The sequence below is a fragment of the Ammodytes marinus genome (assembly GCF_949987685.1).
Source record: "Ammodytes marinus genome assembly, chromosome: 9".
Lineage (NCBI taxonomy): Eukaryota > Metazoa > Chordata > Actinopteri > Uranoscopiformes > Ammodytidae > Ammodytes > Ammodytes marinus.
Genome location: NC_137213.1, coordinates 5103498 through 5129160, shown reverse-complemented (window position 1 = coordinate 5129160; position 25663 = coordinate 5103498). Strand labels below are relative to the sequence as shown.

Sequence of the window (25663 nt, the reverse complement as noted above, 5' to 3'; positions counted from 1 at the left end):
CATACTGCATGCAACTGTATCTGTGGCGTGGGCGCAGAAAGGGCTTCCTTCTCATCACCCGGCCATACAGATGTTTTGGTGCAAATTGCACTGAATTGTAGAACCATGTACAGATACACAATCTGCAGCCAGATGTTCTTGCAGGTCTTTGGAGGTGATCTTTGGGTTGTGTGCAACCATTCTCACAATCCGCCGCATATGCCGCTCTTGTACTTTTCTTGGTCTGCTAGACCTGGGTTTACCTGCAACTGTGCCTGTGTCCTTCCATTCCCTGACAACGTTCCTTACAGTAGAAATTGACAATTGAAACCTTTGGGAAAGCTTCTTGTAGCCTTCCCCTAAACCATGACAATGAATAATCTTTGTTTTTAAGATCTTTTGGGAGCTGTTTTGATGATCCCATTCTGTCTCACTTCAGCAGAGAGTCAAAGAGAAGTGCAACTTGCATTTAGGCACCTAAAATACATTTTCTCATGATTAAACAGACAATTCTATGAGGTTCAAGGCTTAACAACATAATCCAACCAACTTTGTGTTTAAAATCATCAGTTGTACATGCTGTTACAGGCATTAAAATCAACAAAACCACAAGGGTACCCATATTTTTGCACAGCCAGTTTTTCACATTTTATTTTATTTCATACAACCAAATACTGCTTTTCAAAAAATCTTTGTTTGGAAAACATCCCAGTACTTAGCTGTTCCTGGTAAATTAAAGACATACCACTTTTATATTTTTTTTGTGAAAGCAGAGTCAATTATAATGCCGGCTGAGAGGGGTTCCCAAACTTTTTCATATGATTGTAGAAATAACACATTATAATAACATCTGTTCGGTGATTCTTGTATTTCCCCCGCTCTAAGCTTTGTTCTGACCTCGTGTTGGATAATGCTAAATTGCACAACCCTCAGTCCGAGCACACTTTGAAATTCCATCTGTGTGTCCGTTCATTGTGTGCTGCTAATACGCAAAGATGACATCGTACGTCATCTGATTTCCGCCGTCCCAGCCGTACAGTTTCTTGTCCAGTGGGCAGTAGGCCAGCTGCGAGGTGTGTGCGTGCAGGTTGGTGAAGGCCAGGCTGGGCACGGTGTGTGTGAGCGTGTGCGTGTCGAAGGCGTACGTCACGTTGGCGTAGCGACGCTCCACGCTGTCCACCGCGTACAGCACGCCGCACACCAGGAAGCTGTTCCCGTAGCGGCCGCGGCGCAGGCCCGTCCTGAAGCTGCGTAGAGGCTGCAGGTCTCTGGGATGGAGCTGGATGAGCAGGAGAACCTCCTGGTGGAAGCCCTCTGTGTCCAGCGCCGGGTACAGCAGCCACAGACCTGACTCATCCACCGCAAACTCCACCTGCAAGATGGGACACCCATGGGATTTAAAGAGGAACCGTTTATCTAAAGCAAACTGCTGTAAACCACCTGTTCCATCGCTAAGAGCAGAAGAGACAATAGCTGAGTGAAGACAGATGTTATTCTTAAGAGTTCGTGGAGACAGACATCACCAAATGCTGCTTTTGATGATGAAGATGCTGCTGACGACACATAGCACTTTATGCAGGCACTTTATTTCTAGCACTTCCCAGGTTTGTGTACATGCTGTGGCGTTTTGTGTCCATTGGTGTCTTGTACTGTCATGTGTTTTTAGCCACTATCTCCTTGCTGTGAACTTGTTTGCCCTCTTGGGACATTAATAAAAAACCTTGAACCCTGACCAAACCAGAGATAAAAGACAGAGGAGATCAGAGTTACATTCATCAGGTTACACAAACACAACTCCAGCTGAATGACCATTCCCCTGCTGTGTTTACTAGATGTTAGTTAATGAACCCAGCTCAAGCTGGATGGCGCCACACCACATGAGAGAGTCTATCAGGGACACTCCATAAAGAGAGAGGATATCAGACTTCCATTTATCAGCTGACACTAACACAAGTCCAGCTGAATGATGTCTCCTTGCTGTGTTTAGATGTTAGTTAACACAGCTGTTCTCCAACAACTTCCCCTTATTAACTTTACAGTTTCGGGTCAAGGGTTAAAGGAATGCTTAGTCATTGTAATCCAGAACACTTTTTGTCAAAATCAGCTCATATCTACTCACCATTCGCTACCTGTCTGTAATGTGTGCACATTAAAAAATGTATGCTAGGTTAACGCATGTAGGCCTACTCCTGGGATTAAAGCGAAGAAAAGTGTTTGCCAGAAAACTGAACCATCCTTTTGAAGAATGTTTAAACTATTTACTGTGGTGAAGCAACAAGTGTGAAGCAGTCATATATCAGTTGTGAACAAAATGTGAACGTCATTTAACAAAACTTCAAAAACATCACCACCACTGCAGTTGTTTCTACTCCTCACTGTTTGCCTTTTTGAACTCTTAAGTGATTTGTAGTGTTTTTCTTCCCCTTCACTGACCTCTTATGACCCTTTAAAGTGTCCCAAGTGTATATATACCCTCAAGTAAATCTGTGTTTGTCGTACAGTTCAAAACATTTTTCACACCCACACATACCACGGGCCTTACCTCAGTCTGTGTCCTGTGAGCTTGCTCCTCCAGTATAGCATCGTGTAGCGTTGTCCAGGCCGCCACGTATCTGTGTCTCAGGTCGTATCTGATGATGTCCCTGCTGAAGGCACGGTTATAGTAGAAAGCTCCATTGTATACCACATGGCCTGTCCCAGTGAAACTGTAGGGCAGCTTGTATGAATTACTTGGTTGACCTGTAGTGGAAAGAACGCACATAACAGAACACACATGCAGTAGGGTCAGGACCTGTGGAACCATCACTGTATATCAAGGTGTGACCCATCCATTATCTTCAGGAAATATTTTTTCTAGGAATATTGTGCTGGTCCCCCGGCATACATGTTACCTCAAAGGATGCTAATATATTAAGCTTTCTTTAAAGGCCTCTCTGCTTTCTTAACCTTGCTGCGTTTGTTATGAATGTACACAAGAGTAAATATGGAGCTTGTTACTTCTCCATAAGGAATTTCCACTTCCCAGTGGGGTCTGGTGCAGGTGTTAACTTGAGGATAAATGACCTCACCTGAATGAATTGTTGATGATACACATATGGCTTATTAGAATAGTACCATAATTGCTTGCATGGGGCTCATGTGTGCTTCAGGGCAACATGTGGCTCAACCACAAACATAATTTTTTTTTAAGGTTTGAATTTAGATTAGGACATTCATTCCTACACTGTAAGAAATTTCCCTGTACAAAAACATTAATCAACTGGCAGCAGGGTTGCCATTTTAATACTGTTAAATTAACATTATTTTACTGTCAATAAAATTGACAGGATTATACTGTTAATGACAAAAAGGGATGAACCTGGACTAAATGTTTGTTATGTTGCTGTTTGCACCGTGAGTGAAGGGGATGTTATATTTCATTGGGCAGATGTGTTTCATTCCATATGTAAGTTTACTATGTCCCCTATTTGTTAAAATGCTAAACATAGACAGCAGCTTCTGTTTGTTACTTCAAGACACTTGTCACAATATATCAAGTTCATTGGAATGATTAATTTCTATTGTAAATTGTCTCCTGAGTTGAACTAGGGATCTTGCTTAAGATTTCCACAAACCGTTTGTTATAACCAAAAATAACGGTTAGTTCACACAGAAATGTTTTATTTAAACAAAATGCATAGTGAGGTAATGGAGTGAAACATCCCCTTTACTGAGGGTGCAAATAGCAACATACCAAACGTTTAGTCCAGTGCAAGTCATTGTGGGAAAGGGGGCGTCTCTACAATACACTTTGTTGTGCTTACTTGATTTATCGAAGGCAATCCGTTTCCTTCATTCTACTGAGTAAACATAACTTCAGACTAACTTGGTCTAATTACGTTAACTGCACTTTTCATTTCCAAGTAAATATAACTCAACTTTAAGTAAACCTAACCAGAGGATATGAAGTAAACAACACTTATTAGTTAAGATGTGGATGGATGAGGATTAATGAAGAAAATTGTATAAGCTTCACATGTGCAGGCAGCTCATGTCAAGTTGTCCCTTCAACGTTTGATGGTAAATTAACAGCAAAGTTCAGTATTTTTGAAAAACATTACCGTTCCGTAACATAACAGCAAAGGACTGTCATTTAACAGACTGCCTTTTATATTAACAGTTAAATGCTGTTTTTATAAATAACAGGTTAATGCTGTTGAAATCCTGCTGTAAATTTACAGCAATTGTTTACAGTGTAACACACACACAAATGCACACACGCACGCACGCACGCACGCACGCACGCACGCACGCACGCACGCACACACACACACAAACACACACACACACACACACACAAACTCCTTTACCTGACTTAAAAGTGCCTATGTCACGGAACTCTTGGAGGTTGTTGCCATAGTGGCCATTGGTAAGGTAGATGACGTTGCCATGGCCTCGAGCATCTCTCATCCAGGCTCCGTCACTGAAGCCATAGGAGTTGTGCTGGAGCGGTTCAGAGATGCTGGCTAACGTGTCCTTACACACTGCTGCAAGAACACATGTGAAAGGTGACAATGTTAGTCAAGACTCTATAATGTGATTAGCATTTCTTGGCTCATTTCAACAGAGAAACTACTGTATCACATGACATCCATACCAGGCTTTTTTGTGGTCTTTGGTTTGTCGGAGGGACTCTCCGTCCAGCTGAGTCGGCTTTTCGCTCCTGGCAGAGACTCGGCCGTGGGAGACGCATCGATTGGTGGACGTACGTTAGTATCTGAGGGTGAGGTGGTGGTAGGCTGACTGACACGCACGGTAGGCTTTATGGTAGTTGTAGTTTTTTGGGATGTAGTTGTCCGCTTGGTTGTGGTGGGTTCAGGGGTTGTTGTTGTTGTTGGTATGTTAGTGGTTAATTCAGTGGTTGTTGTGACGGTGGTGGGAGGGGCTCTGGTGGTAGTTGTGGTTGGTTGGGTGGGGGTCGGGGGAGCTGTTGGCTGCTGGGTTGACGCAGGCAAAGGCTCTGTACTAACGCTGGTTGGAGATACTGCAGACGTGGTGGGGACAGTCCTGGTAGATGGGAGCTGGTCAGGGATCAGTAAGTCCACTGAAGCATTAGCAGTTGGATTAGCTGTAAAAGAAGGAACACGAAAGAGGGAAGAAGTTAGGACAGATAGTATTGTTTTAGACAGATCTATATCTAATATCTGAACAATAACTTATAATTGGTCATTATGTGGTGGTCACATCCTCTTTCAGGTACAATGATTTATTTACTAATCAATGTTTTGCAGTGAACTAAATTGTAGCAATCGGAAATGTAACTTATCCATGACCTTAATGTTTTTTTTTTCAATGGATTACATAGTGTGAGAGAAATGTGTCACTCTTATGGCTCTTTCCTCTTATGGCACTTTTGGCCACGCCGAGTCAAACTGTGCTGCAATGATTGGCATTTCCATTTCCACTTTTACTATGCCGAGCCACGCCATGGACCAAAAATATTTCCTGCATTCCTATAATAACTGCTACAACCATGTTGCAAATAACAAGTGGTTAGTCTGCTAGCTCAATGCTAACATATAAAGGAAAACACTATTGGCTTTCTAACAGAAATTCGCATTTTGATCGCTATGATGTTTAACTATACTTTATCTTATGTCATCCAGTAAGGGTAGCGCATCATCAGTTGAATTCATTCTGGATTGCATTTATAAGGCAAACACAAACATGAGTTCAGATGAAAGCTAATTTGTGTGCTTCGTTTACCATGTCAACCTTATACGATGATGATGATATATCAGAGAAGAGTTTAAACATTTCTGACTTGGTCACCCCCCATTGGTTGGATCAATCAATGACAGTTACAGATAGCGCCTCTGTGTGCGTACCAACGTACAGCAAATGTGCTGGAGGAGGCAGAGGTTGGGCTAACACATTTGAGTTATAAATATTAAAACACATATAACTATAGGATCAGTCATAAGAGTACATCAGACTTACTATTCCTCCTCTTCCCTTTCTGCACGTCCTCCTCCTCTTTGTGGCTCTCCTCCTCTGCCTTGTAAAAAGTCACTCCCCTGATGACCATGCTGTTCTTGTCTTTGATTGGCGGCTTTGGCTCTGTCTTGTCTTTGATTGGCTTATGAGTTCCTGTCTTATTACTGGTTGGCTGTTGTTCCAGACCATCTTGCTGTTGGCTCCTCTTCATCTGTTCTTCAGTATTCTTCTGCAACACAACCAGAACATTTCAGATTTTCAGTTCAGATAACAATATACAGTCATGTTTGAGGAAGAAACAGATAAGATGCTGGCATGTCTCTTCTGTTCTGATATGTTTGACAAACACTTTTCCAGAAGGTTTTCTTTACCTGCTTGTTGCCATAGGCGGCTGCTCCACTTTTCTGTCCGGCACGCTCCAAATCATTTACTTTCTTTTTCTTCTGCTGGGCCTTCTTGTCTTTCTCTTTGTCTTTCGCTCTATCCCTCGAACGTTCTTTCTCTCTTCCTCTCTCAGTAAGATTACGGGTATAGGCCTGTAGTACACAGACAGGATGACAAAAAGTACAAAAAACAGTCAATAAAGTATGTAAATATATATTTTGTATTAAGAGAGTAAGGATACGGCAACATATCGTGATACTCATTTTTGTGATCTGTACTGAAACCATCAGGTCAAACAAATGTAATTTCGAAGAGGAAAAAAAGTATTTGACAGGTTGTAAACAGGTTTCCCCAAACTGCCTTTACATTTTCAGTGAACTATTTGGAATATCGCTATATGCATCGTATCACAATGTATCGTGATGTATCATATTGTGACACATGTACCGTCGTGATGCGTATCTTATGAAGTCCTTGCCCTTAAAAAGCAGGGGCATACTCTGCTCTTACTACGTAGATAAGAGGTTACTAAGTCTTAAATTCCTATCAATTAAATTACACTCACGTCTGTGTGTCTGTGTGTGTGTGTGTGTGTGTGTGTGTGTGTGTGTGTGTGTGTGTGTGTGTGTGCTCACCTCCATGGTGTCCACCCTGGTCAGCAGCTTGGTGGTGATAGAGTTGAGCTTCAACAAGTCCAGTCCATACATGGAGCCCTCCAACAAGTCAATGATAGTGGCCAACTAAACAGGGTAACAGGACAGGAGAAATCGAGAAAGCAACTTGTCTTTGGTAAAACATATTACCTTAAAGTATATAAAGACGTGTTTCCATATCATGCGGGTGTGGGTCCCTACCTTAATGTCATCTCTGCTGGCCTCCTGCAGCTTTTTAAACCTGTAATCTCCCTCACAGGGGTTGACAGCGGAAGCCGGTGCCATGCACAGACACTGCTTGCAGTCTCCCTTGGTGACTGTCTCCACGGTGTAAAAGGCCTGGTCGCTGTCATGGATACGGCTGCACTCGGAGCGTTTGATTGGTCGAACGATACAGCGACACACACAGTCGGACCCCGATGACACGGTCTTTACTTTGTCGTAATCTCCCAGCAACTGAAAGAGATTGGACAAATTGTTTGTCCGTTTCTTTCAGCTATTTCAGGTTGCTCCAATGAAATGATACTTAAAAAAAATTATACACTAAACTGTAATGAGAATTTTAATTTTAATTAGTCAGTTTAATTACTCCCCAATAGTTAACATTACTATTCTTTACGGGGGTCCACACAAAAGATAGAACAGAACATAATGTTCAACATAACAAAAATACTTCAACATGGTAAGAGAGATAAATGGTAAGAGAGATATATTGTTATAATGTTACATTCACATTTCCTTTTTTTAACAAACGTTTGAGACAATCAAACAGACACGTTATACCAGTGCAGGCTACACTAGTGTCCCTACATAGGTTAGCCCCACAATTTAGTACACATTCACATAGCCGATATCAAATTCAGCTGTAGATAATTTTTTTCTACTAATTGTAATTTTTAGTTTATTTTAAAACTGATCTCACTAACGCTTTAATCTTTGTTAAATGCCGTGGTATGTTCCATTTTGAGATTGCTCTATAGGCCTACACTAAAGTTTTCTTCATGGCATTAGTTTTAGGCAAAGGTATAGTGTGAAGCGTCCTATAAACTGGCATGCATACTTGCCACTCTCTATTAGACGATACTATAGATTAAAGGTGAAGGAAGCGATTTATTTCTGTTAATTTAAGTGTTAAATCGCTCTTTATTCATACAGTGATCACTTATATTGTGTGCACGTTTCATAAAGCCGATCTCTCGGTCACTCGCTCTGCAAGTAATCGTCAAATACATTTTTCGGGGATCCCACTACTAATAACCAATCAGAAAAGAGAACGATACAAACCGGCACCCGTCTCACTGCCGGTGCACGTGCAGAGCGACAGATGGGTGAATGTGAATGCGTTTACAATGGCGGAGCAGGTAAAAATCCTTTCCAATGTCTGTTTTGATGGTTTTTATCATGTTTTATCACACTTATGGATATGAGATGATGCTAGTCCCTGCTTGAAGACCGCAGTGCATTAATGTGGTGACGTGGGGACGAGGGAGGGGACTGCTAACTGCAGTAACTGACAGGAAGTTAGCTAAACTGACCATTCCGCTTACTGAACCTTTAAGCAGAGATACTTGATGCATACTAAAAAAAAAGTGAGTTGGTGGGTGATGATGACTTGCAGCTGCAGCAGTGGTGAGAAGCCTGGGAGGAAGATGGCTTCAGCGGTTTACAAACATGCACTTTTCGGGTTTGGAGCGCTGACAGTTTGAAAGAAAAAAATTACAAAACCAACCCACCAGAAGGATGCAAATCGTTGCCGTGGTGAAACACACACTCACAGGTCTGGGTCTGATTTGCCACAGTCATTATACTGTAGCTGAGCTGACAAACTGTGAGGTCTGGACTGTGTGTGTGTGTGTGTGTGTGTAGGGAAAAAAATAAAGATTAAAACCACTCTTTGTAAGTAAAAACTGATCTCTAAAACTATCGCCAAATCCTGTTTCATATACCTATTTGAAAAAGGGGAAATGTAAGATTCACAGTTTGAAAGCGTCTGTCCAAAAAGTGCTTTGAATTGCTGGTGTGGTTTTTCACTTGATGAAGTGGATGGAAATTTTCCCTGAGTTCAACCAAGGAGCCCTATCCGCTGAGATGTGATCAAGACTGCCAGCAAATGAGACCAAGCAGGTCTCATTGAGAGAGAGAGAGAGAGAGAGATAGAGAGAGAGAGAGAGAGAGAGAGAGAGAGAGGGAGGGAGAGAGAAGGAGACAGAGAGAGAAGGAGACAGAGAGAGAGAGAGAGAGAGAGAGAGAGAGAAAAAGAGAGAGACAAAGAGCGAGAGAGACAGAGACAGAGTGAGAGAGTGGAATTCAACTGGTCGTGGGTTTTAGCAATGAAATATTTCCAAACATTAACAGCATTATTTGAAATGCACTTCGGCTTAATCAATTTTTTAAAACAGATTGACTAAACACACCTTTAAACAGGCCATTTCACTGTGGGAAAAGCGTGTTCCCAGGTCTCAATGGGATAATATGCCAGGAGGAAAAACTAGGCTTACTTTACTCTTCTGCATCCATCAACTGATTGCTGTAAAGATGAATCAATCAGGTGAAGTTAACACATCATGCATGTAGCCTTGACAACTGTATTCTAGCCACAAAACCATGATCCACATTATTTTCCACTATAGAACTTGACCTTGATCAAACGTCCCATTTCGGTGCCATCTACATCTATGAACATTGGGATGAGCCCGAGGAGTGCTGTTAAAGTGTGTTTGATACATGGTTGGATACACACGAAATGAAAAGTGCATATTTTTAATAAAATAATACAACACATGGCAATCATTATAGCCTATTATTAGGCTACTTATGTGCGTTTGATGGTGGGTGCGCACAACCACATTCCGCTGACCTGGCTAATGATGTTCTCCTGGTTGTCCAGTTCATCCTCCAGAGGCTCGGCGGTGGACTGCCGCACACTGTCTCCCGCTGTGCCGGCGGTCGGAGCATCTTTGACGGGTTTACTACTCCGGTCTGCTGCTGCTGCGGTCTTCGGCTCTTTCTGCAAGGAGGGGGGCGCGATGCTGGTCGGTTGCATGGCATTGAGAGCGCTCACGGCAGCGCAGCATAGAAGCAACAGCGAGAGGCGCCCCATGGCTCTGAAAGCGTCTAAATCAAACTTTGGTATATCAGCCTATACTTTCCACCTCCCAAACGCCTCCAAATCCAAACGGCCCATACAGTAGGCTAGATAGTCCAAAAGGCTCGTCAACACCAAACACACTGGATGAATGCACAGCTGCTCCAATGATGTTCAGCCTGGTTAAAACAGCTTAAATCAATTAATGTCCACAAAGTCCAGTCAATAGGTCATATCAAACATTCAAATAAAAAAACAAGAAGTTAAGAAATGAATTAGAAAAACCGGAGGGAAATGCAGCTCTGCTCGGTTCCATGTGACGTGTCGCCGGTCGGTGAGCGAGCTGGAGACACACCTCCAAACCGGACCCGGTCCAAAGCAGGACTGAGAGAGAGAGAGAGAGAGAGAGAGAGAGAGCGAGAGAGAGAGAGGGGGAGAGAGAGAGAGAGAGAGAGAGAGAGAGAGATAGGCCTAATATTTCGCTGATGTGGGACTCAAAGTCAACAAGTAAGTAGGCTACAGTAATGCAACTTTAGTAGCCTAATCTTTAATAGCTATAGGGCCTACACAAATGAACTCTATAGGCTACTTGTGATGGTGTGTCGGACTCGGCCACATTATTTTGCCCTTCATTCTCCCATAGATAAGACAAGATAAAATAAGATATGAAAAGTTGTTTTCCATTGCATAACATGAAATTTGGCATTCTGACACGCACAATAGAAACAGACAGTGAGAAACGACTAAAATAGCCTAAATAAAACATACACTGCTCACTCAATATAAAAATATTTTAGTCAGCAGTGTTCATGGACTATGAGCTTTCGTTTTCTTTTGTCTCTGTTTAGGATGGCCACAGCAGAGGGAACAAATGACTGCTTGAAGTTTTTTTTCCTGGCTATAGTGGGACCTTTAGTCTCCTCCTGCCTGATGGCAACAGCTGGGATGATGAGTGAAGTGGGTGGGTGCAGCATGGGATCATTGTAGATCTGGTTTGCCTTTTTAGTTATGGAGCGGTTATACAGACCCTGCAGCATCATTAGATTTTTTGAAAATCGTTAGGCCTATGTAGTCTGCATTGGTTTGAAAAGAGAGTTTATTGTCAATGATTGTTCCCAGTTGAAGTGAGTAATTTGCTCCACCTCCTTCTGCTGCATTATAACAGGCTTAAATACATTAATTTCAAATCTATCCAATTTGACAAATCTACTATTAATTTCTCAATTTTTTTTGTAAAAAGTTGGAATTGTTGTGTTAAGGGTCTGACATTTTGGAGCAAAATAATGACATTTTAATAGATAAGTATAAGGTTTTCATGTGTTTACCTAGATGTTGGATATATGAACCACTGGGCACAGCCTTCATACTGTCACACCTCCAGCTCCTCTTCTTCCTGCTGCAAAGCTTTAAATCTGCCTCTGCACAGAAAGAAATGACTGACATCTAGTGTTCAGACCTATGGTTCAGACGAGAGAACGGCAAGTTCAATCGTACAGCACCTTTAGACAATTTTCACTTCAAAGTGCATTACGTAACACACAATAGCCATTAAGAATGAACACATATATATTTAAAAAAAAATATTATAATAAATAGAGGCTATACAGGTGGTCATATACAGGTGTTGGTAGCTTTGGTTAGGTATAGGCTGTAATAACTTGTTCTTATTAACATTTAGTTTCTGTTCTGAAACAGCAATCTTTTTCCAGGCTTTTATAAGTAGCTCAACACCTACTCTACCGTAAGTAAGGATCAGTGAATCGCCTCCTGTGGAAAAAATGCCTTACTATATATAATGCGATGCAAAAAAATATGCATACATATACAGTATGTGTATGAAAATCAACAATATTTTCAAATATGACAGTTAATCCCTTTTTAATAATGGAAAACTGTATCTATGATAACTATGTTGGAGTAATACTGTAGCTTTAAGGCGAGATACAGCAGTCAAAAACATATTTTCTTCAAGCAATGGTCACTTTTGGTATTTGTTTTGTCTATTTAGCTTCCGTAAAATGTCTTCTTTCATATAAATCTAAGGTCCAAAATGTATTTTTAGGTGTTTATTTGACTAAACCTTGTCAGTTTGCCTCTGTATATTTCTCGTAAAACAACCATCTTTAACGGCTATCAGCTTTTTTCAATCCTCTGAAACAAAAATCTCAAGTTCTTAATCACTTACATCAACTAAACTTTCCATAATAATTCACAGCATTATTCTGTAGGTTATTTCAGACAAATGTGTTCATGTGTCCTTAATTGTCATATTTATGATAAATGTTTTCCTAAGAAAGATGCAGAAAATGCATTTTTAAGACCTGTACATAGTATTTATTGATTTATAAAATGAAAAAAGCTATATACAAAATCTGTTCTGTTAAAGCCTTGGACACTAATATGTTTTAATGTCAGTAATTATCTGAAAACAAGTTTCATGATGACATCTTTAGGTTAAAATGTTTACCCTATTCACCTGCTGTGTCGGCCTTAGATACTGTCTTGTTTTCAGTGTGTACCAGCAGATGGCCCTATTCATGTGAGGTTGTGACACTTGCATATGATGTTACAGTTGGTGACAATGTGTTTACAGCCCCGCCCAGCTCTCCACTCACTGTCTCACTCAGAACAGAGGAAATGAGCTGTGCACAAACCTCTTGTAATATCAGCACAGCTCACTTAGTTGGCATGCGTCACGTAGGTTTCCTGTCAATACATTTTTACAAAATAACTGAATTAAGTTTTTTTTTCTGCTGACATTTGAGACATTTTGAGATAAGAGACATTATGGGGGCATCTTCCTCTGGTTTGTTGGATGAGGCCAAAATCAGCAACATCAAAGGTAAAAAAACTAAACTTTTTTTCAGCATTCATTTGTGTAGCCTGCAGTAGTTCTTTTTTACAATCGTTCATATGGACTTCAATGGCCCATATACTGTATGCATATGTCAGCCTTATTTAAATATGATTTTTCCATGGAGATAAGAGTGGATGAATTGGAAGGATCAAAGTAAAGTAATTGTAACAGCCCATAAATGAATGATTTTTCATGCAGACTAGACCTAAACAGAAGTATTTTGAATAAAAACCCTGACTATCATAGCCATTGAGTGAAGAGTTTATTCAAATTTATGGTAATTTTGGAGACTGTAGTTAATAGTGGACTTTATTGTATCGAAGGGGTTCCTTCATGCATAAGGGGAGCATATACCATAACTTTTTATTTTAGGTTGACAGGAAACATGGGGAGGGGTTTGTCATGCAACAGAGGTCTCCATGACTCAAATTGGGGACATTGCGGTTATACCAGCCCCAACCACCCGGCCACAATATAATAATTAGATTTTTTTTGAAGTAAAGCTAAAACATTTATTTTTATTTTTTTTGACAATGTCACACCGTCATTAAAACTATAAATGATCATGAACTCTAAAGCAAAAATGATGCGCTATGTAAGTCGCTCTGCTCACTTCTTGGTGTGCATTCCTATACATGTTATCAGCTCAGTCCACATCCTGTCACTAATCTCCGCTGCAAACCAGAGAGTAATTACAGCCATTTCCAACTATTAAATTATTATGGGTTGTCTGATCTGTCTGTGTGTGTGTGTGTGTGTGTGTGTGTGTGTGTGTGTGTGTGTGTGTGTCAGTGTGTAAGATGAAAGTCAGGACACAGAGACCGACCCAAACAATGTAATGATAATGCCCATACACTATAAACAAATGATAAACAGCGGATGATGGCGGAAGATCCACATTCAAAACCATCGGGAGTCTCTAGTTCAGAGAGTATGAATGATAAGGATGGATTCTGCCATTTCAAATCACAAAGCAATGTCCTAATATATCTTTCAGTATGCATTATGATATAGGCTATGTTGTGTTTTAGCATTGTGCACTTGCTGTCCATGGAAATCGTCAAGATCACATCATTCATTCTAGAGCATTTTCTCTTCTGTGATCAGAGTTAATTCTGTGTATGTAAGATAATTGCTATCTTCCTCTCGGCTGCGCCTCCTGCCTCTCACCCAGTTTTCCACAGTCATTACTGAACTACTGGGAGCAGAGCAGAGCAGGGTATATACAGTATATGTTCACATAATACCGGCTTTTTTTTAATTTTGTACACTATTGCAGATTCAGGGGAGGGGCATTTCTTTACATTTGCAGCGCCTGCAGTCAGTTTACGAAACATATTTTCTCTGGATGTAATTCTTATTGCTGAATAATTATTTCATCATAAATAAAAGCACCATAGAACCCAGTTTAAGCTTTGCAGACGAAGGATAATGCCTACGCTATACTGAAACCTGAGCAAATTTGATGAACTTTGATAAGGTACAATTTGCAGTAGTGAATGAATTTATTTGAATGTAAAATAATTGGATTTGTGCTGCTTTAATACAGACTTTCTCTCCATTAAAGCTAAATATGACACTGTACCAGTTGTTAATATACAATAAACAAATAGACCGATTATTAATATTATTCAGGAATCATTTTTAAAGTGGATGAAATTATGTGTTTTTTAAAGGATGGATGCATACAAAGATAAAGATATGTGACATAAATTATTTTAATGTGTGTCTGTTTTAATGTTTCTGCTTATCCAGGACTTGTGGACAGTAAGTTCCAGAGCTTCAGCGTGTTTTACCGTCAGCAGTATTCTGCGGCCTACTCCGAACATTTACACCAAGAAATGGAGCCTAAGAAAGAGGGCAGGGGCCTTTTGCTCACACACGGGGTAGGAGCTGCACCCACTTAGCTGTCAATCAAGCAACACTGTTTTACTCAAACTACATATTCATGCTTGAGGCAGCTGGAAAATATGTGTGCATGTATTAAAGTTAAATCGGTATGTGTGTGTGTGTGTGTGTGTGTGTGCGTGTGTGTGTGTGCCCAGCCTCAGTATGCTCCAGAGGAAGTGCTGTACCACGGGACTTTAAAGTTCTCCTGCTGGGACGAGCAGGGAAAGAAATGCAGAGAGAGATACGTGGTCCTGAGAAGAGATTACAAAGTGGAGATCCATGAGAACCTGGAGGTAAAAAAAAACAAAAAAACAACACACATGATATTCAGAATCTAAATGATATGCAAGCTAAACTACATTGTTAGCTTGTGTTTTTTTTTGTTCACCTGTAGACTTTCAATCGTGGAGGTGCAGCTAAGTTAGTACTCCAGCCAGCAGGGGGCAGCGTTTACACCACAGAGGAGGAATCCAGAGCGCACCTGGAGCAAACCTGTGCTGGAATACTCAATGGTAGTATTGATTTATTATTTTATAACAACATACCTCAGGTTTTTTTTAACAAAGGCTTGGTTTATGTCTGTAGAAAGCTTGTTGTCATAATCACTTTTTGTCAAAATCAGTGAATATCTCCAATACTCATAATTCCCTACTATTTAGTATGCCAGAAAAAGATTTAGGTTGTCCCAATAGATGCACTTCAATTTTAGTATGCTAAAAATGCATACATTTCCCACTAACTCCAATAGCATTTTGCAGTATTCGTCTTAATTCTTGACATTTCTCGACATAATGAAAAAAAAACTTCCTTATTTGATTTTTTTTCTCTCCTGGGGCCCTAAAACTCTTCTGTACTTTAGTATGTAGTGTAGTAAAAAGAAAGAGTATGTGATTTGGAACGCAGGGTGTGTCCACTGAAAATAAATCTGGTGTGAATACACAGCCTTGGCTCTGTAAACCTCATTCCCCACAGAATCACTGACACCACCTTGTATACCCAGCCATTTTGTGAGCCTAAATCATCACGTGGTTTACTCTTTGTGAATGTGTGAATTGCTGTTGTCAAACATGGCCACACATGGATAAAGACAATACATTCACTGCTCTCTACTGTAGATGTTTCACCTCTCTTATCACTTTGGTTTGAGGTGTCACAGACTGACCAGTTTTTCAGTATGTGCAGTTTGTACTTGTACATGGCTGTATTATTTATCATGAATGACCTCAGAAACAAGTTGGTCCGAAAGTGTAAACATTCAAACTGACTTAATATCATTTTGTTGAACATAAGCTAGTTCATGGTTCAGATCTGTAACACTGTTGTCTTTGGGCGTCTATGTGTGTGTGTGTTCAGGAGTGAAGGAGGACTCTTCTTCGGTGGTGTCGTCTCCAGATGTGTTTTCTGTGTACCTGCACCTGCCTTACACGGGTCACACCTGCTTCCTGTTCCAAGCGAAAGAAGAACGAGATCACTTCCTGTCTGCCCTCAGGACCTGCATTAGACACGGCAACCTTGGTAAAACATTAACACACACATGCACTTATACATTATTACATATTAAAGGTCACCTATTATGCAAAATCAACTTTTTCACATTTTTTCAACATTACTTTGGTGTGTCTACAGACTCTGTGTTCAAAAAGCCCAGTCAGATTTCTCTCCCATTATGACATTTTAAGGGGAGAAGCCACGCCCCCTCATTACCAACCTATCTCAGCACTACCTCCACCCGTGATAAGCCACACGCCCTGATAGCCCTGGATCTATCTGACAGTTAGGCCCGGGACGCACATGCGTCTACATCTGGAACGCGTCTATTACTGCTGCGTCTCTCTCGCTGTTTTCGGCCACACATGTAACGTCTCAGCTGCTGCTGCTGCTTCTAATGCCTCGTTTCCACCGAGTAGAGCGGGTCGGTTCGGAGCGGCTCAGAGCGGGACAGCTCACTTTTAAGAATCTCGGTGGTGTTTCCAGCGCCGGCCCTACCCTTACTGGTGGGGCGGGGTTTAGGCTGGACTGCGATAGCCGCCTCCAGAATATGAAACAAAAAATAAAAGTTATTATTATTATTATAAAGAAGTCCTGTTCTTTAAATTTCTACCGGTGCTTATAGTTCTTTTTAATTGTTTGAAGATGAACAACACTGCTTGATTTACATGTTTAAGGAAAATGGTCACACAACTGCCAGGTTGTAAAGTGTTTCATTCTGCTGTAGTGCTCTCGCTCGTTGGTTCTTTTTTCAATTTGTCACTCATGTGGTGGCAATCGCCCTAACGACAGATACAAATATTAATGTTGTTAGCTTCCTGTGTGGTTAGCTCGGATGCAAACCAAAAAAACCCTTGGCTGAAGTCATAGAGTTGTGAAAAACGTTGCGTGTCATATCTGCAAACCACAATATCCTCAGCAGCAACAGGAAACAACACACAGCTGGCCAGAAGTTTGTTTTACTTTGTTTTACTTTAGACCCTTAAAAAAGCCACAATATTTTTTTTTTTATTACATTTTTTAAATTAATTTATAATTTAAAAACTTTCACCTTTCCTATCCATGGTTGTTGCACCAATCAATATATTTATGTATACATTTTTTTTTTGTAAAATGGCCACGCAAGAAGTTGCATAGATTTGCTTAGATTGCCATTGTTTTGGCTTGATGCAACTTCACTGTTTTGCTTCAGCCTCCGTGCTTTCCTCCACTTACAGCAGTAGCAGGCAGCTATTTCTCTCTCTCTTTTGTGGTTGGAAACCAAAATACAGTGAGATGAATATTAAGTATTTGACTAAGACTAATAACAACTTTTTGTTAAAGATAATACAAGAACAATAACTGAAGGCTCCAATTGTTTAGTAATTGTTAGCCTTTTTCACTCGTTGGTGTTTTTTATTTATTTTTTAACATTTTGCACCTTTAAACCCTTTAAAATGCTTTTTTTTATGAAAAGGGAAATGTGTTGTGTGTGTGTGTTCACTTGTGAATTGCAGCTTTTCAAGTACCAATTTGAGTTTTAGTCCTTAGGAGAAGGTTGGACATCTTTTTAAAGTGAGGACATTTTGTCGGCTACTTTTGCGGTTTTAGGGTTCAGACTTGGTTAGAATTACATCTAGTCTAGGGCTAGTCAATAAGGGTTGGGATTTAAAATGTAGTTGTGATGTCTAAGGTTAGGGTCTATGGGGCAAGAACATACAAATGGTTAGGGTTTAGGGACCTCACAAAGATAGAAGTTTGAATGGTTTGTTTGTGTGTGTGTGTGTGTATGAGTTACCATGGTGTTCAATTCATTTAACCTTTATTTATACTCGAGAGATCAATTGAGGGGTGTCCCTCATTTGCATTTGTGTGTCTCATGTGGTATGTGTGTGAGTTATGAGTAGGAGTTAACCCACACTTTCAGGAATTGTGGTTGGCGTTATAGCACGCTAACTACTGGAATGTATCTCATCTCGTGACAATGACATCAGCAGAGAAATGATTGCATGCTGCTGTCAGTCAGGTTGTAGCTGCACTGCTGAGATTCACACTGATGCTGTTTATTATAAAGGGAAGTACATCCAGCCTAAGTGGAGCTTTCTGTTCCTCAAATGCCCTCCGTCAATCTAGAGAGAAATGAATGAACAAAAGTCTAAAATACATAATAATGGAATAAATGAAGAAAAGTACAGAACATAAGAATATCTGAAGTTAGAGAACCAATAAATGAGCAACACAGACTAAGCTAAGCAGAAATGCCAGCATTGACTGGATATATACAGTAAATTATGAGAAATGTAACAGTAGTGCAAACTAGGGTTAGTCCATCTCTTAATACTTACTGACTTTCCAACCCTGTCTGTGGCTCTCAGCTAGAACGCCTGTTGGTTTGTTATCGAGAAATAAATCTTCAAAACTATGTCGTTTATTTTTCACATAATTATTCTGTAGTGGTAGCTGACAAAAGGAGGCGACAGGAAATGAGGGTGTGAAAGAGGATTAGACACTGTTCATAGTCATTGCCCAAACCTTAAACCCACAAACGCAGTGAAAAAAAAAAACAAGAACGGAAACCCCTGTTCAATTTGATATGATCTCATAGCCCTGCCCCATAACACAAACTTTGTAGAAGCAATGCATGTTGTTCAATTGTTAAGTTAGATTTGCAAGGAAGACAACTTATAAAGTTTCCTAATAATGGAGAATCCTTTTGACCAATGTGAACCTCATATCCTTGCAAAATGAGTAATAGTTTAATCTAATATGAATTGCAACTAACCTCAATTAAAGGGACATTTCAGGGGTTTTATGACCACACTTGTGGCATGGTTATGGAATGCATTTTTAAAATTGTTGTTAGTAGGCTATTAGGGCTGCACAATATCAGGAAAACATGCAATAACATTGGTCAATATTTCGATGACAATATATAACTTGTGATAATTAAACACATACTTTAATATACAGTGCTAATGTTTCTCTGCTTTGAGTTCACTGCCAACATAGACCCCAGACAGAAAGGACTCAGAGCCTATGCAGACACTGAACATTTTTTATGAAAAAATGTAATGCATTATTTCCCTTCCAGCAACATGGTTTTAATATTTATTGATCACTTAATCAAAGCATCTTCATACCTCCCTCATTACATTTTCTGGTGGGCTACATCTGATTGGCCAAATATATCGAAATGCAGCGTGAATGCATGGCACATGGAATAGGCCACCAGTTATTGCAGTTCAAGCAGACTTTGTGATATAGCTTGAATATTGATATCGTTATTATAACAATACATTTTCGATATATTGTGCAGCCCTATTTATTATATCTCTACAACATTTTCCCATCATCATAACTAAGTCCTAACACACTCCCTGCAGACCCCTGGGTTGATCCGTCCTATGAGAGCCAGGCTTACGTCCGAGCCCTCCGACTCTACCGACAGGACAAAGGTTGCTATGAATCCTGGGAAATGCTGTTTGGCACTGAGGAACAAGTCAGTAAAGAGCAAACACACAAATACACACTCATTTTAAACTTCCTGTTGGTCTGTGGTTTATTCAATCCGCCCATGCTTATTTAAATTGTGTTTTGCGTGTGTGTGTGTGTGTGTGTGTGTGTGTGTGTGTAGGTGCTTGCGTGCCAAGTGATGGAGGAAGTGTTGCCATGGCTACAGAGTCAGCTTCAGTCCAGAGTGAAAGGCAAGAAGACGGAGAGGATACGTCAGTGGTTGGCAGTGAGTTGAACTACCAACACTTAGACAGAGGGATGTGTGATGAGAACACAATGCTGACATTTTCCATCATCATATCTTTTGCTCAAAAATAAAAGAAATGTGCTGTCATATTTCAGACTGTAAAGTAACACAGAACCGACAAACGTAACGGTTTTAGGCATTTGTATATATAGTGGGCGTTCTGTTGGAAGCAGAGAAGAAGTACTAGCCTATAAAATAAATAACTAAATACATCTTCACCTCGTTACTTGACATTGTGGAAAGTGTTGAGGCAGTGGTGGATGATGCCATCTTTAGTAAGGTTCTTGTCCTTGAAAGCCACCATAGCTTCTGTAAATTCTCTGAACAGGAGCGGTTAGCACGGGAGTGTTGACATCTAGAATCTCACCACTAGGTGACGCCAAAATACTCTGATATTACACACTTTAAGCACCATATACACTATCTCTTAGTCTGCGTAACATCTATCCAACACAGGTGTGAATCATTTAGGACAACATTTGCATCTCAGTGTTTGATGGCATAATCTTAGCATGTATTTGTGTGATTGTTAAGACAGTGCAGGCTACCCAAACGTTGGTGCTGGAACAACTGACTGGGAGTCTGGAGGCTCTGAGGGACGAGTGTCGTCAGACAGCGTCAGCCAATCAGACACTGATCAGATCCAACCTGGACCAGATAGTGTCCTCCCAACGCTTCCTGGAGGAGAAAGTCAGAGGTACACCACATTAAACTCATTTAAAATTTGTGGGAAATGAACAAATTTGACTGTTTTTAAAGGGATGGCACAGGCCATATCTGGTGCTACAATCTAAGTTTCCAATCTGATAATAACCCTTCACTAACTTTCTAAAGAAGTCTATGTTAAACAGCGTGTGTGTTTTATGTTAATCTGTGTGTGTGTGTGTGTGTGTGTGTTCCAGCGTGTATATGTGAAGAGGCAGAGAAGGTGTGCAGTGAGGCTGTAACACCCTACATGTCCTCCATCCTGGAAGCGCTTACAGAAAACATAGGTGCAGGGATTCAGGGGATGAGACACACACTGCACACACAGATGGACTCGGCCTTCGCACACACAAACGGAGGCGCAAAGGAGACAAAGAAGGTGAGAGAGACTTCTGTGTCATCTGTGTGAGTGTGTGCGTCTGTGTGAGAATATTTTGAATAGTCTAGGTAAATGTGGGAGCCTTAAATCAAGGTCAAATCAAAAAAGTTTTTATGTGGGTTAAAGATCAAAATCAGAATCTCCACGATTCTCTACCTGTCTGTTCAGTGTGTGTGCTGAGAAAAATATCTGGTGTTCATACACAGCCTAGGCTCTGTAAATGGGCATGTTGACAGCTATAGTGTGGCCCACTTTCTTTAAATCCTAGTTTACAGTAGTTTTGACAAAAGAGTGATTTTGACAACTAAAAAAGCTTCCTCCAGAATCACTTACACCACCAACATGGCTCCAACAGAGTCTATGATTAAAAGGGGTTTACAGATTTCTGTTGTTGCAAACTTGAGCTGAAAGTGCTGATACTTACTTCAGTCACTCTTTGCTTATTAAGCTAATGGTGTGTGTGTGTGTGTGTGTGTGTGTGTGTGTGTGTGTGTGTGTGTGTGTGTGTGTGTGTGTGTGTGTGTGTGTTGTCTAGGTCTTGTCCACTCTGCGCTCCATCAGTCTGGACCAGAGCTACAGGCAGGTGGAGAAGCTGACGGAGAAATGTGAAGGCTTGAAACAGCGCTTTGGATTGAGCAACACAGAGAGCCTGGTTCACTCTGCACATCTGGAGATGGAGAAGGTAAGAGTGCATGTGTTGAGCTGGGTGGTCCGAGTGCTGTTATATACACACATACTGTATATAGTCTGTGGTTTTTGGTTGCACACAGTCGGACAAGCAGGCAGGTACAAAGCAGTGCCAAAGCTTCCACAGTTTGCGTCACAGTGTTTTGTCACGTGTCTTGCAGCTGTTGGACAGTGCTGTGTACACCTTAGAGCTGTTCCTCCAATCATCTGCCAGACTGCAGCCTGCCCAGATTCCTGTCAAGATGGAAAGAGCTAAAGAAAGAGTCCTGAAGGTATTTTTGTTTTTTTGACACACTGCATAAGAATAAAGGCTACATCTGCTTCAGTACTTCACTGTTATATTAAGATTATTTTACACTATACACAATTCATCAATAGTCTTAGGTGCACATTATAGAAATCCCACACCTGTATGTAAAGTGTGTATGTGCGACAAAGTACAATGTATAATGTTACAACATAGGCATACTTCATAATTATTTTCAAGCGGAGATGTACCACATTTTATTTAGGAATAGCTCATTAAATGTATCTGTGTGCGTGTGTGTGTGTGTGAGCAGCAGCTGGAGCATGACAGCAGGGTTGTCCAGAGGAGGCTCTATCACTCTGCTCTGCTGAAGATCACTCTGCCTGCTCTCACCAGGAGAATGGACAGCAAGTGGAAGGCTGTAGGTCTAATACACTCTCTCACATATTATACTCTACACTTTTATATACTGCATTCATTCATTTATTCAGTGCAAAGGTCCCTACAAAGTATGACCCGTTTTTTTGTTGTTGTTCTGGCCAGGAGCTACAGCAGTTTGAGCAGTACATTTTCTCAGACTACAGCTGTTTCATCCTGGTTCATAATGTCTATGACGACGTGCTGAGAAACATCCTCAGTAAGAATATAGACACAGGTAAATAAACGAACGGCCGCCCACACACACATGTTGTTGAGAGACGACTGTGTCTGTTGTGAAAAAGTATGATGCTTTTCGGCGCATTTCATGGTGCAATATGTACAGATAATGCGCTTTAAGCCTCTGCTCCTTCTCCTCCTCTCCTCAGTGGTCCAGGATGCTGCCGGTAAGAAGAGCAACAATCTCTTCTTGGACACTTCAGATCTAGCCATGAGTCAATACAGTCTGCTGGGCCAAACGCCTCCACGCTCTGCACCGGACAGTCCAGCCGTTCCAACCCGAGACCCAACCTCCTCCTCCTCCTCAGCACCACCACCCAGTGAAGAGCCAGGAGCTGCTCCCGCCGTGGAGGTGGCAGGCCAGCAGACAATCCCAGAGAGACCTCGGAGTGAGCCAGAACTTAACGCTGGTGCTAAAGCCGAGCCAAGTTCCACTCAAAGCCCTGACCAGAACACAGTGCTTGTGTCTCCTGCGATAGTGGTGACCCAGCAGCTTGATGAATCACCATCCACCCGGGAGGAAGTCCGTCAGCTCGGGACTGACACAACAGTGTCGCCCGCGGACTCTACAATTACTACAACTGTGTCTCTCAACTCTGCCACGCCTGACTCGATGGTGACTGATGATGCTGCTGCTACACATGAAGCTAGCACAACACCTGATGCACCTGCAAGCCTAGAGTCCACTCACCCAACAGCAGACCCTCCAAACCCTTCAGTGTCCACTCTGTCCACAAATGTTCCGGCGGATTGTGCTCAAAGTGATCAATCTACACTCGACCTTTCAACCTCAGATCAAGTAAAGGACGACACAGCAACAGCGTCTGAGCAGCAGCAGCAGCCCTGCCCATCAGCGTGTCACCCACCTTGTGCGGACGGTCCAATGCCCAGCTTGGACACAGCGTCGACCGCGGACTCGACTACAACTGTGTCTCTCAACTCTGCCACGCCTCTCTCCGATGATGCACGTGAAGCTAGCACAACACCTGATGCAACTGCGAGCCTAGAATCAAATCACCTAACAGCGGACTCTCCAAACCTTTCAGTGTCCACTCTCTCCACGGATGTTCCAGCGGATTGTGCTCAAAGTGATCAATCTACTGCAACGCCCGACAGCCAAGCCGCTACTACACCCAACCTTTCAACCTCAGATCAAGTAAAGGACGACACAACAACGTCCGTGCAGCAGAAGCCTTGCCCATCGGCGTGTCACCCACCTTGTGCGGACGGTCCAATGCCCAGCTTGGACACAGCGTCGACCACGGACTCGACTACAACGGCGTCTCTCAACTCTGCCACGCCTGACTCTAATGATGCTGCTGCTGCTGCTACCCATGAAGCTAGCACAACATCTGATGCACCTGCGAGCCCAGAGTCCACTCACCCAACAGCGGACCCTCCAAACCCTTCAGTGTCCACTCTCTCCACGGATGGTCCAGTGGAATGTGCTCAAAGTGATCAATCTACTGCAACGCCCAACAGCCAAGCTGCTACTACACCCAACCTTTCAACCTGCCCTCCACATTGTGCGGACGGTCCAATGAAAATCAGTCTGGGGTCACTGAGCGAGGCCATTGGTTGCAACTCCTCAGCACCTCCTGTAATGCAGGCAGCGCCACAGCGGACCACTGACAGAGCTGTCTACTTAACCGGAGGAATAAAGGACAACTGGGAGATGAAGAGAGTGAAAGGTGAAGAGGTAGAGGTAGAGGAAGAGGCACACAATGAGGGCTGCCCATCTTCTGAATGTCCAGCAGAGAGCGCCATAGCCACGGAGCAGAGAGAAGGAGAGGAGACTGGAGGTGATGGGGAACTCAAGACCGAAAAAAGAAAAGATAGAGAGGAGGCTAAGGAGACAGGAGATGATGCAGACAAACATGGAAAGAAAGAGAGAGAGGATGAGGAGCTTCTTCTCCAAAGCCCTCAGCCAATGGGATTGAAGCCAGACGGTGCGGCTGAGCTGCTATTGGGCAGCGTGTCCATCATCAGAGAACTTGTGACTGAGGTGACCGAAGTGGAGACATTGATCAGCCCCTGTCCCACCAACAGTCCTACACCCTGACGGACAGGTTACGACCATGTTACATTGCATTATGGAACATAATGTAAATTTATTTTCACTTATGTAATATCACCCACATTATATGTAATGAAATGCAGCAATTTGTAATAAACAGCCTGGTCGCAACATGGCATAATTTTTCTCAGCATTTTGTAGGCCAATATATTACCACACAATGTTTTCTTTTCTGAAACAAATTATGTAAAACCCTGATTAATTGCAGAGTTCTGTGTGTTTGTTTGTGAATACAGTGAAGCTTATTGACCACTGAAAGGTACTACTCATCCACTGAAAAAATATTTTGAGTTACGAATTATGCCATAATGCATAAAATAAACGCTACAATTTTATAGAAAAAAATGTAGACATCAATTTTGGTTGGTTCATACTGTACATAAAGTGCCATATTATTGCATTTTCGTGCAGGCTGTTTATTACAAAATGTGGGAGATTGTGTTATTACAAAATGTAGTGCAAATGTATAACATAATGCGTCATGACACACCAGAACTAACAAACTGTTGGGTCCATCAGTCAGTTCTGTATTACTGACACATGTTCTACAGTTTCCTAATGAACGGTAGGGAAAGAAAACCCTGTGCCATTTTTACTGCGTCACAATTTTTACAACTACTTTTTGAAGAAGAGAAGTATTTTGATTTTTTACATTCAAATTGTTACATTTTAAGAGCTTCTTTTGACTTCTGCTGTTTATTTTCTGCCAACACTGAAATGGATCAGATAACTCAATAAAGTTGACGTAACGATCTTAAAGCTGCATTCAGTGATTTTCGTCCTATTGCATTTCTAACCTTTATGAAGTTGTTGGAATGTTGCTAACAAAGGCTGGAAGAAGAACAACGCAGATTTCAACA

General features: G+C 41.5%; 2 protein-coding genes across 3 annotated transcripts; one reads left to right on the top strand and one right to left on the bottom strand.

Moving 5' to 3' along the window:
• Positions 1 to 710: 710 nt before the first annotated feature.
• olfml2bb (olfactomedin-like 2Bb) lies at positions 711 to 10398 on the bottom strand. 2 transcript variants are annotated; one of them, XM_080033508.1, is made up of 10 exons: positions 9850 to 9956; positions 9407 to 9519; positions 7194 to 7448; positions 6975 to 7079; positions 6327 to 6491; positions 5959 to 6184; positions 4616 to 5086; positions 4329 to 4505; positions 2522 to 2718; positions 711 to 1351 (listed from the first exon to the last, which is right to left on the bottom strand). In XM_080033508.1, the coding sequence occupies exons 2-10, from the start codon at positions 9419 to 9421 to the stop codon at positions 962 to 964; spliced, it is 2001 nt and encodes a 666-aa protein (XP_079889634.1). In that variant the 5' UTR covers positions 9422 to 9519; positions 9850 to 9956; the 3' UTR covers positions 711 to 961. The 2 variants fall into 2 exon arrangements, with proteins under 2 accessions (XP_079889634.1, XP_079889633.1); XM_080033507.1 differs by lacking the exon at positions 9407 to 9519 and having other exon boundaries at positions 9850 to 10398.
• Positions 10399 to 12757: 2359 nt separating this feature from the next.
• Positions 12758 to 25624, top strand: LOC307255824 (uncharacterized protein). The gene is made up of 14 exons (XM_080034626.1): positions 12758 to 12919; positions 14690 to 14820; positions 14980 to 15117; positions 15219 to 15336; positions 16178 to 16339; positions 19675 to 19790; positions 19926 to 20030; positions 20586 to 20748; positions 20954 to 21135; positions 21671 to 21817; positions 21984 to 22094; positions 22383 to 22490; positions 22613 to 22724; positions 22876 to 25624. The coding sequence occupies exons 1-14, from the start codon at positions 12865 to 12867 to the stop codon at positions 24786 to 24788; spliced, it is 3561 nt and encodes a 1186-aa protein (XP_079890752.1). The 5' UTR covers positions 12758 to 12864; the 3' UTR covers positions 24789 to 25624.
• The last annotated feature ends 39 nt before the right edge of the window (positions 25625 to 25663 follow it).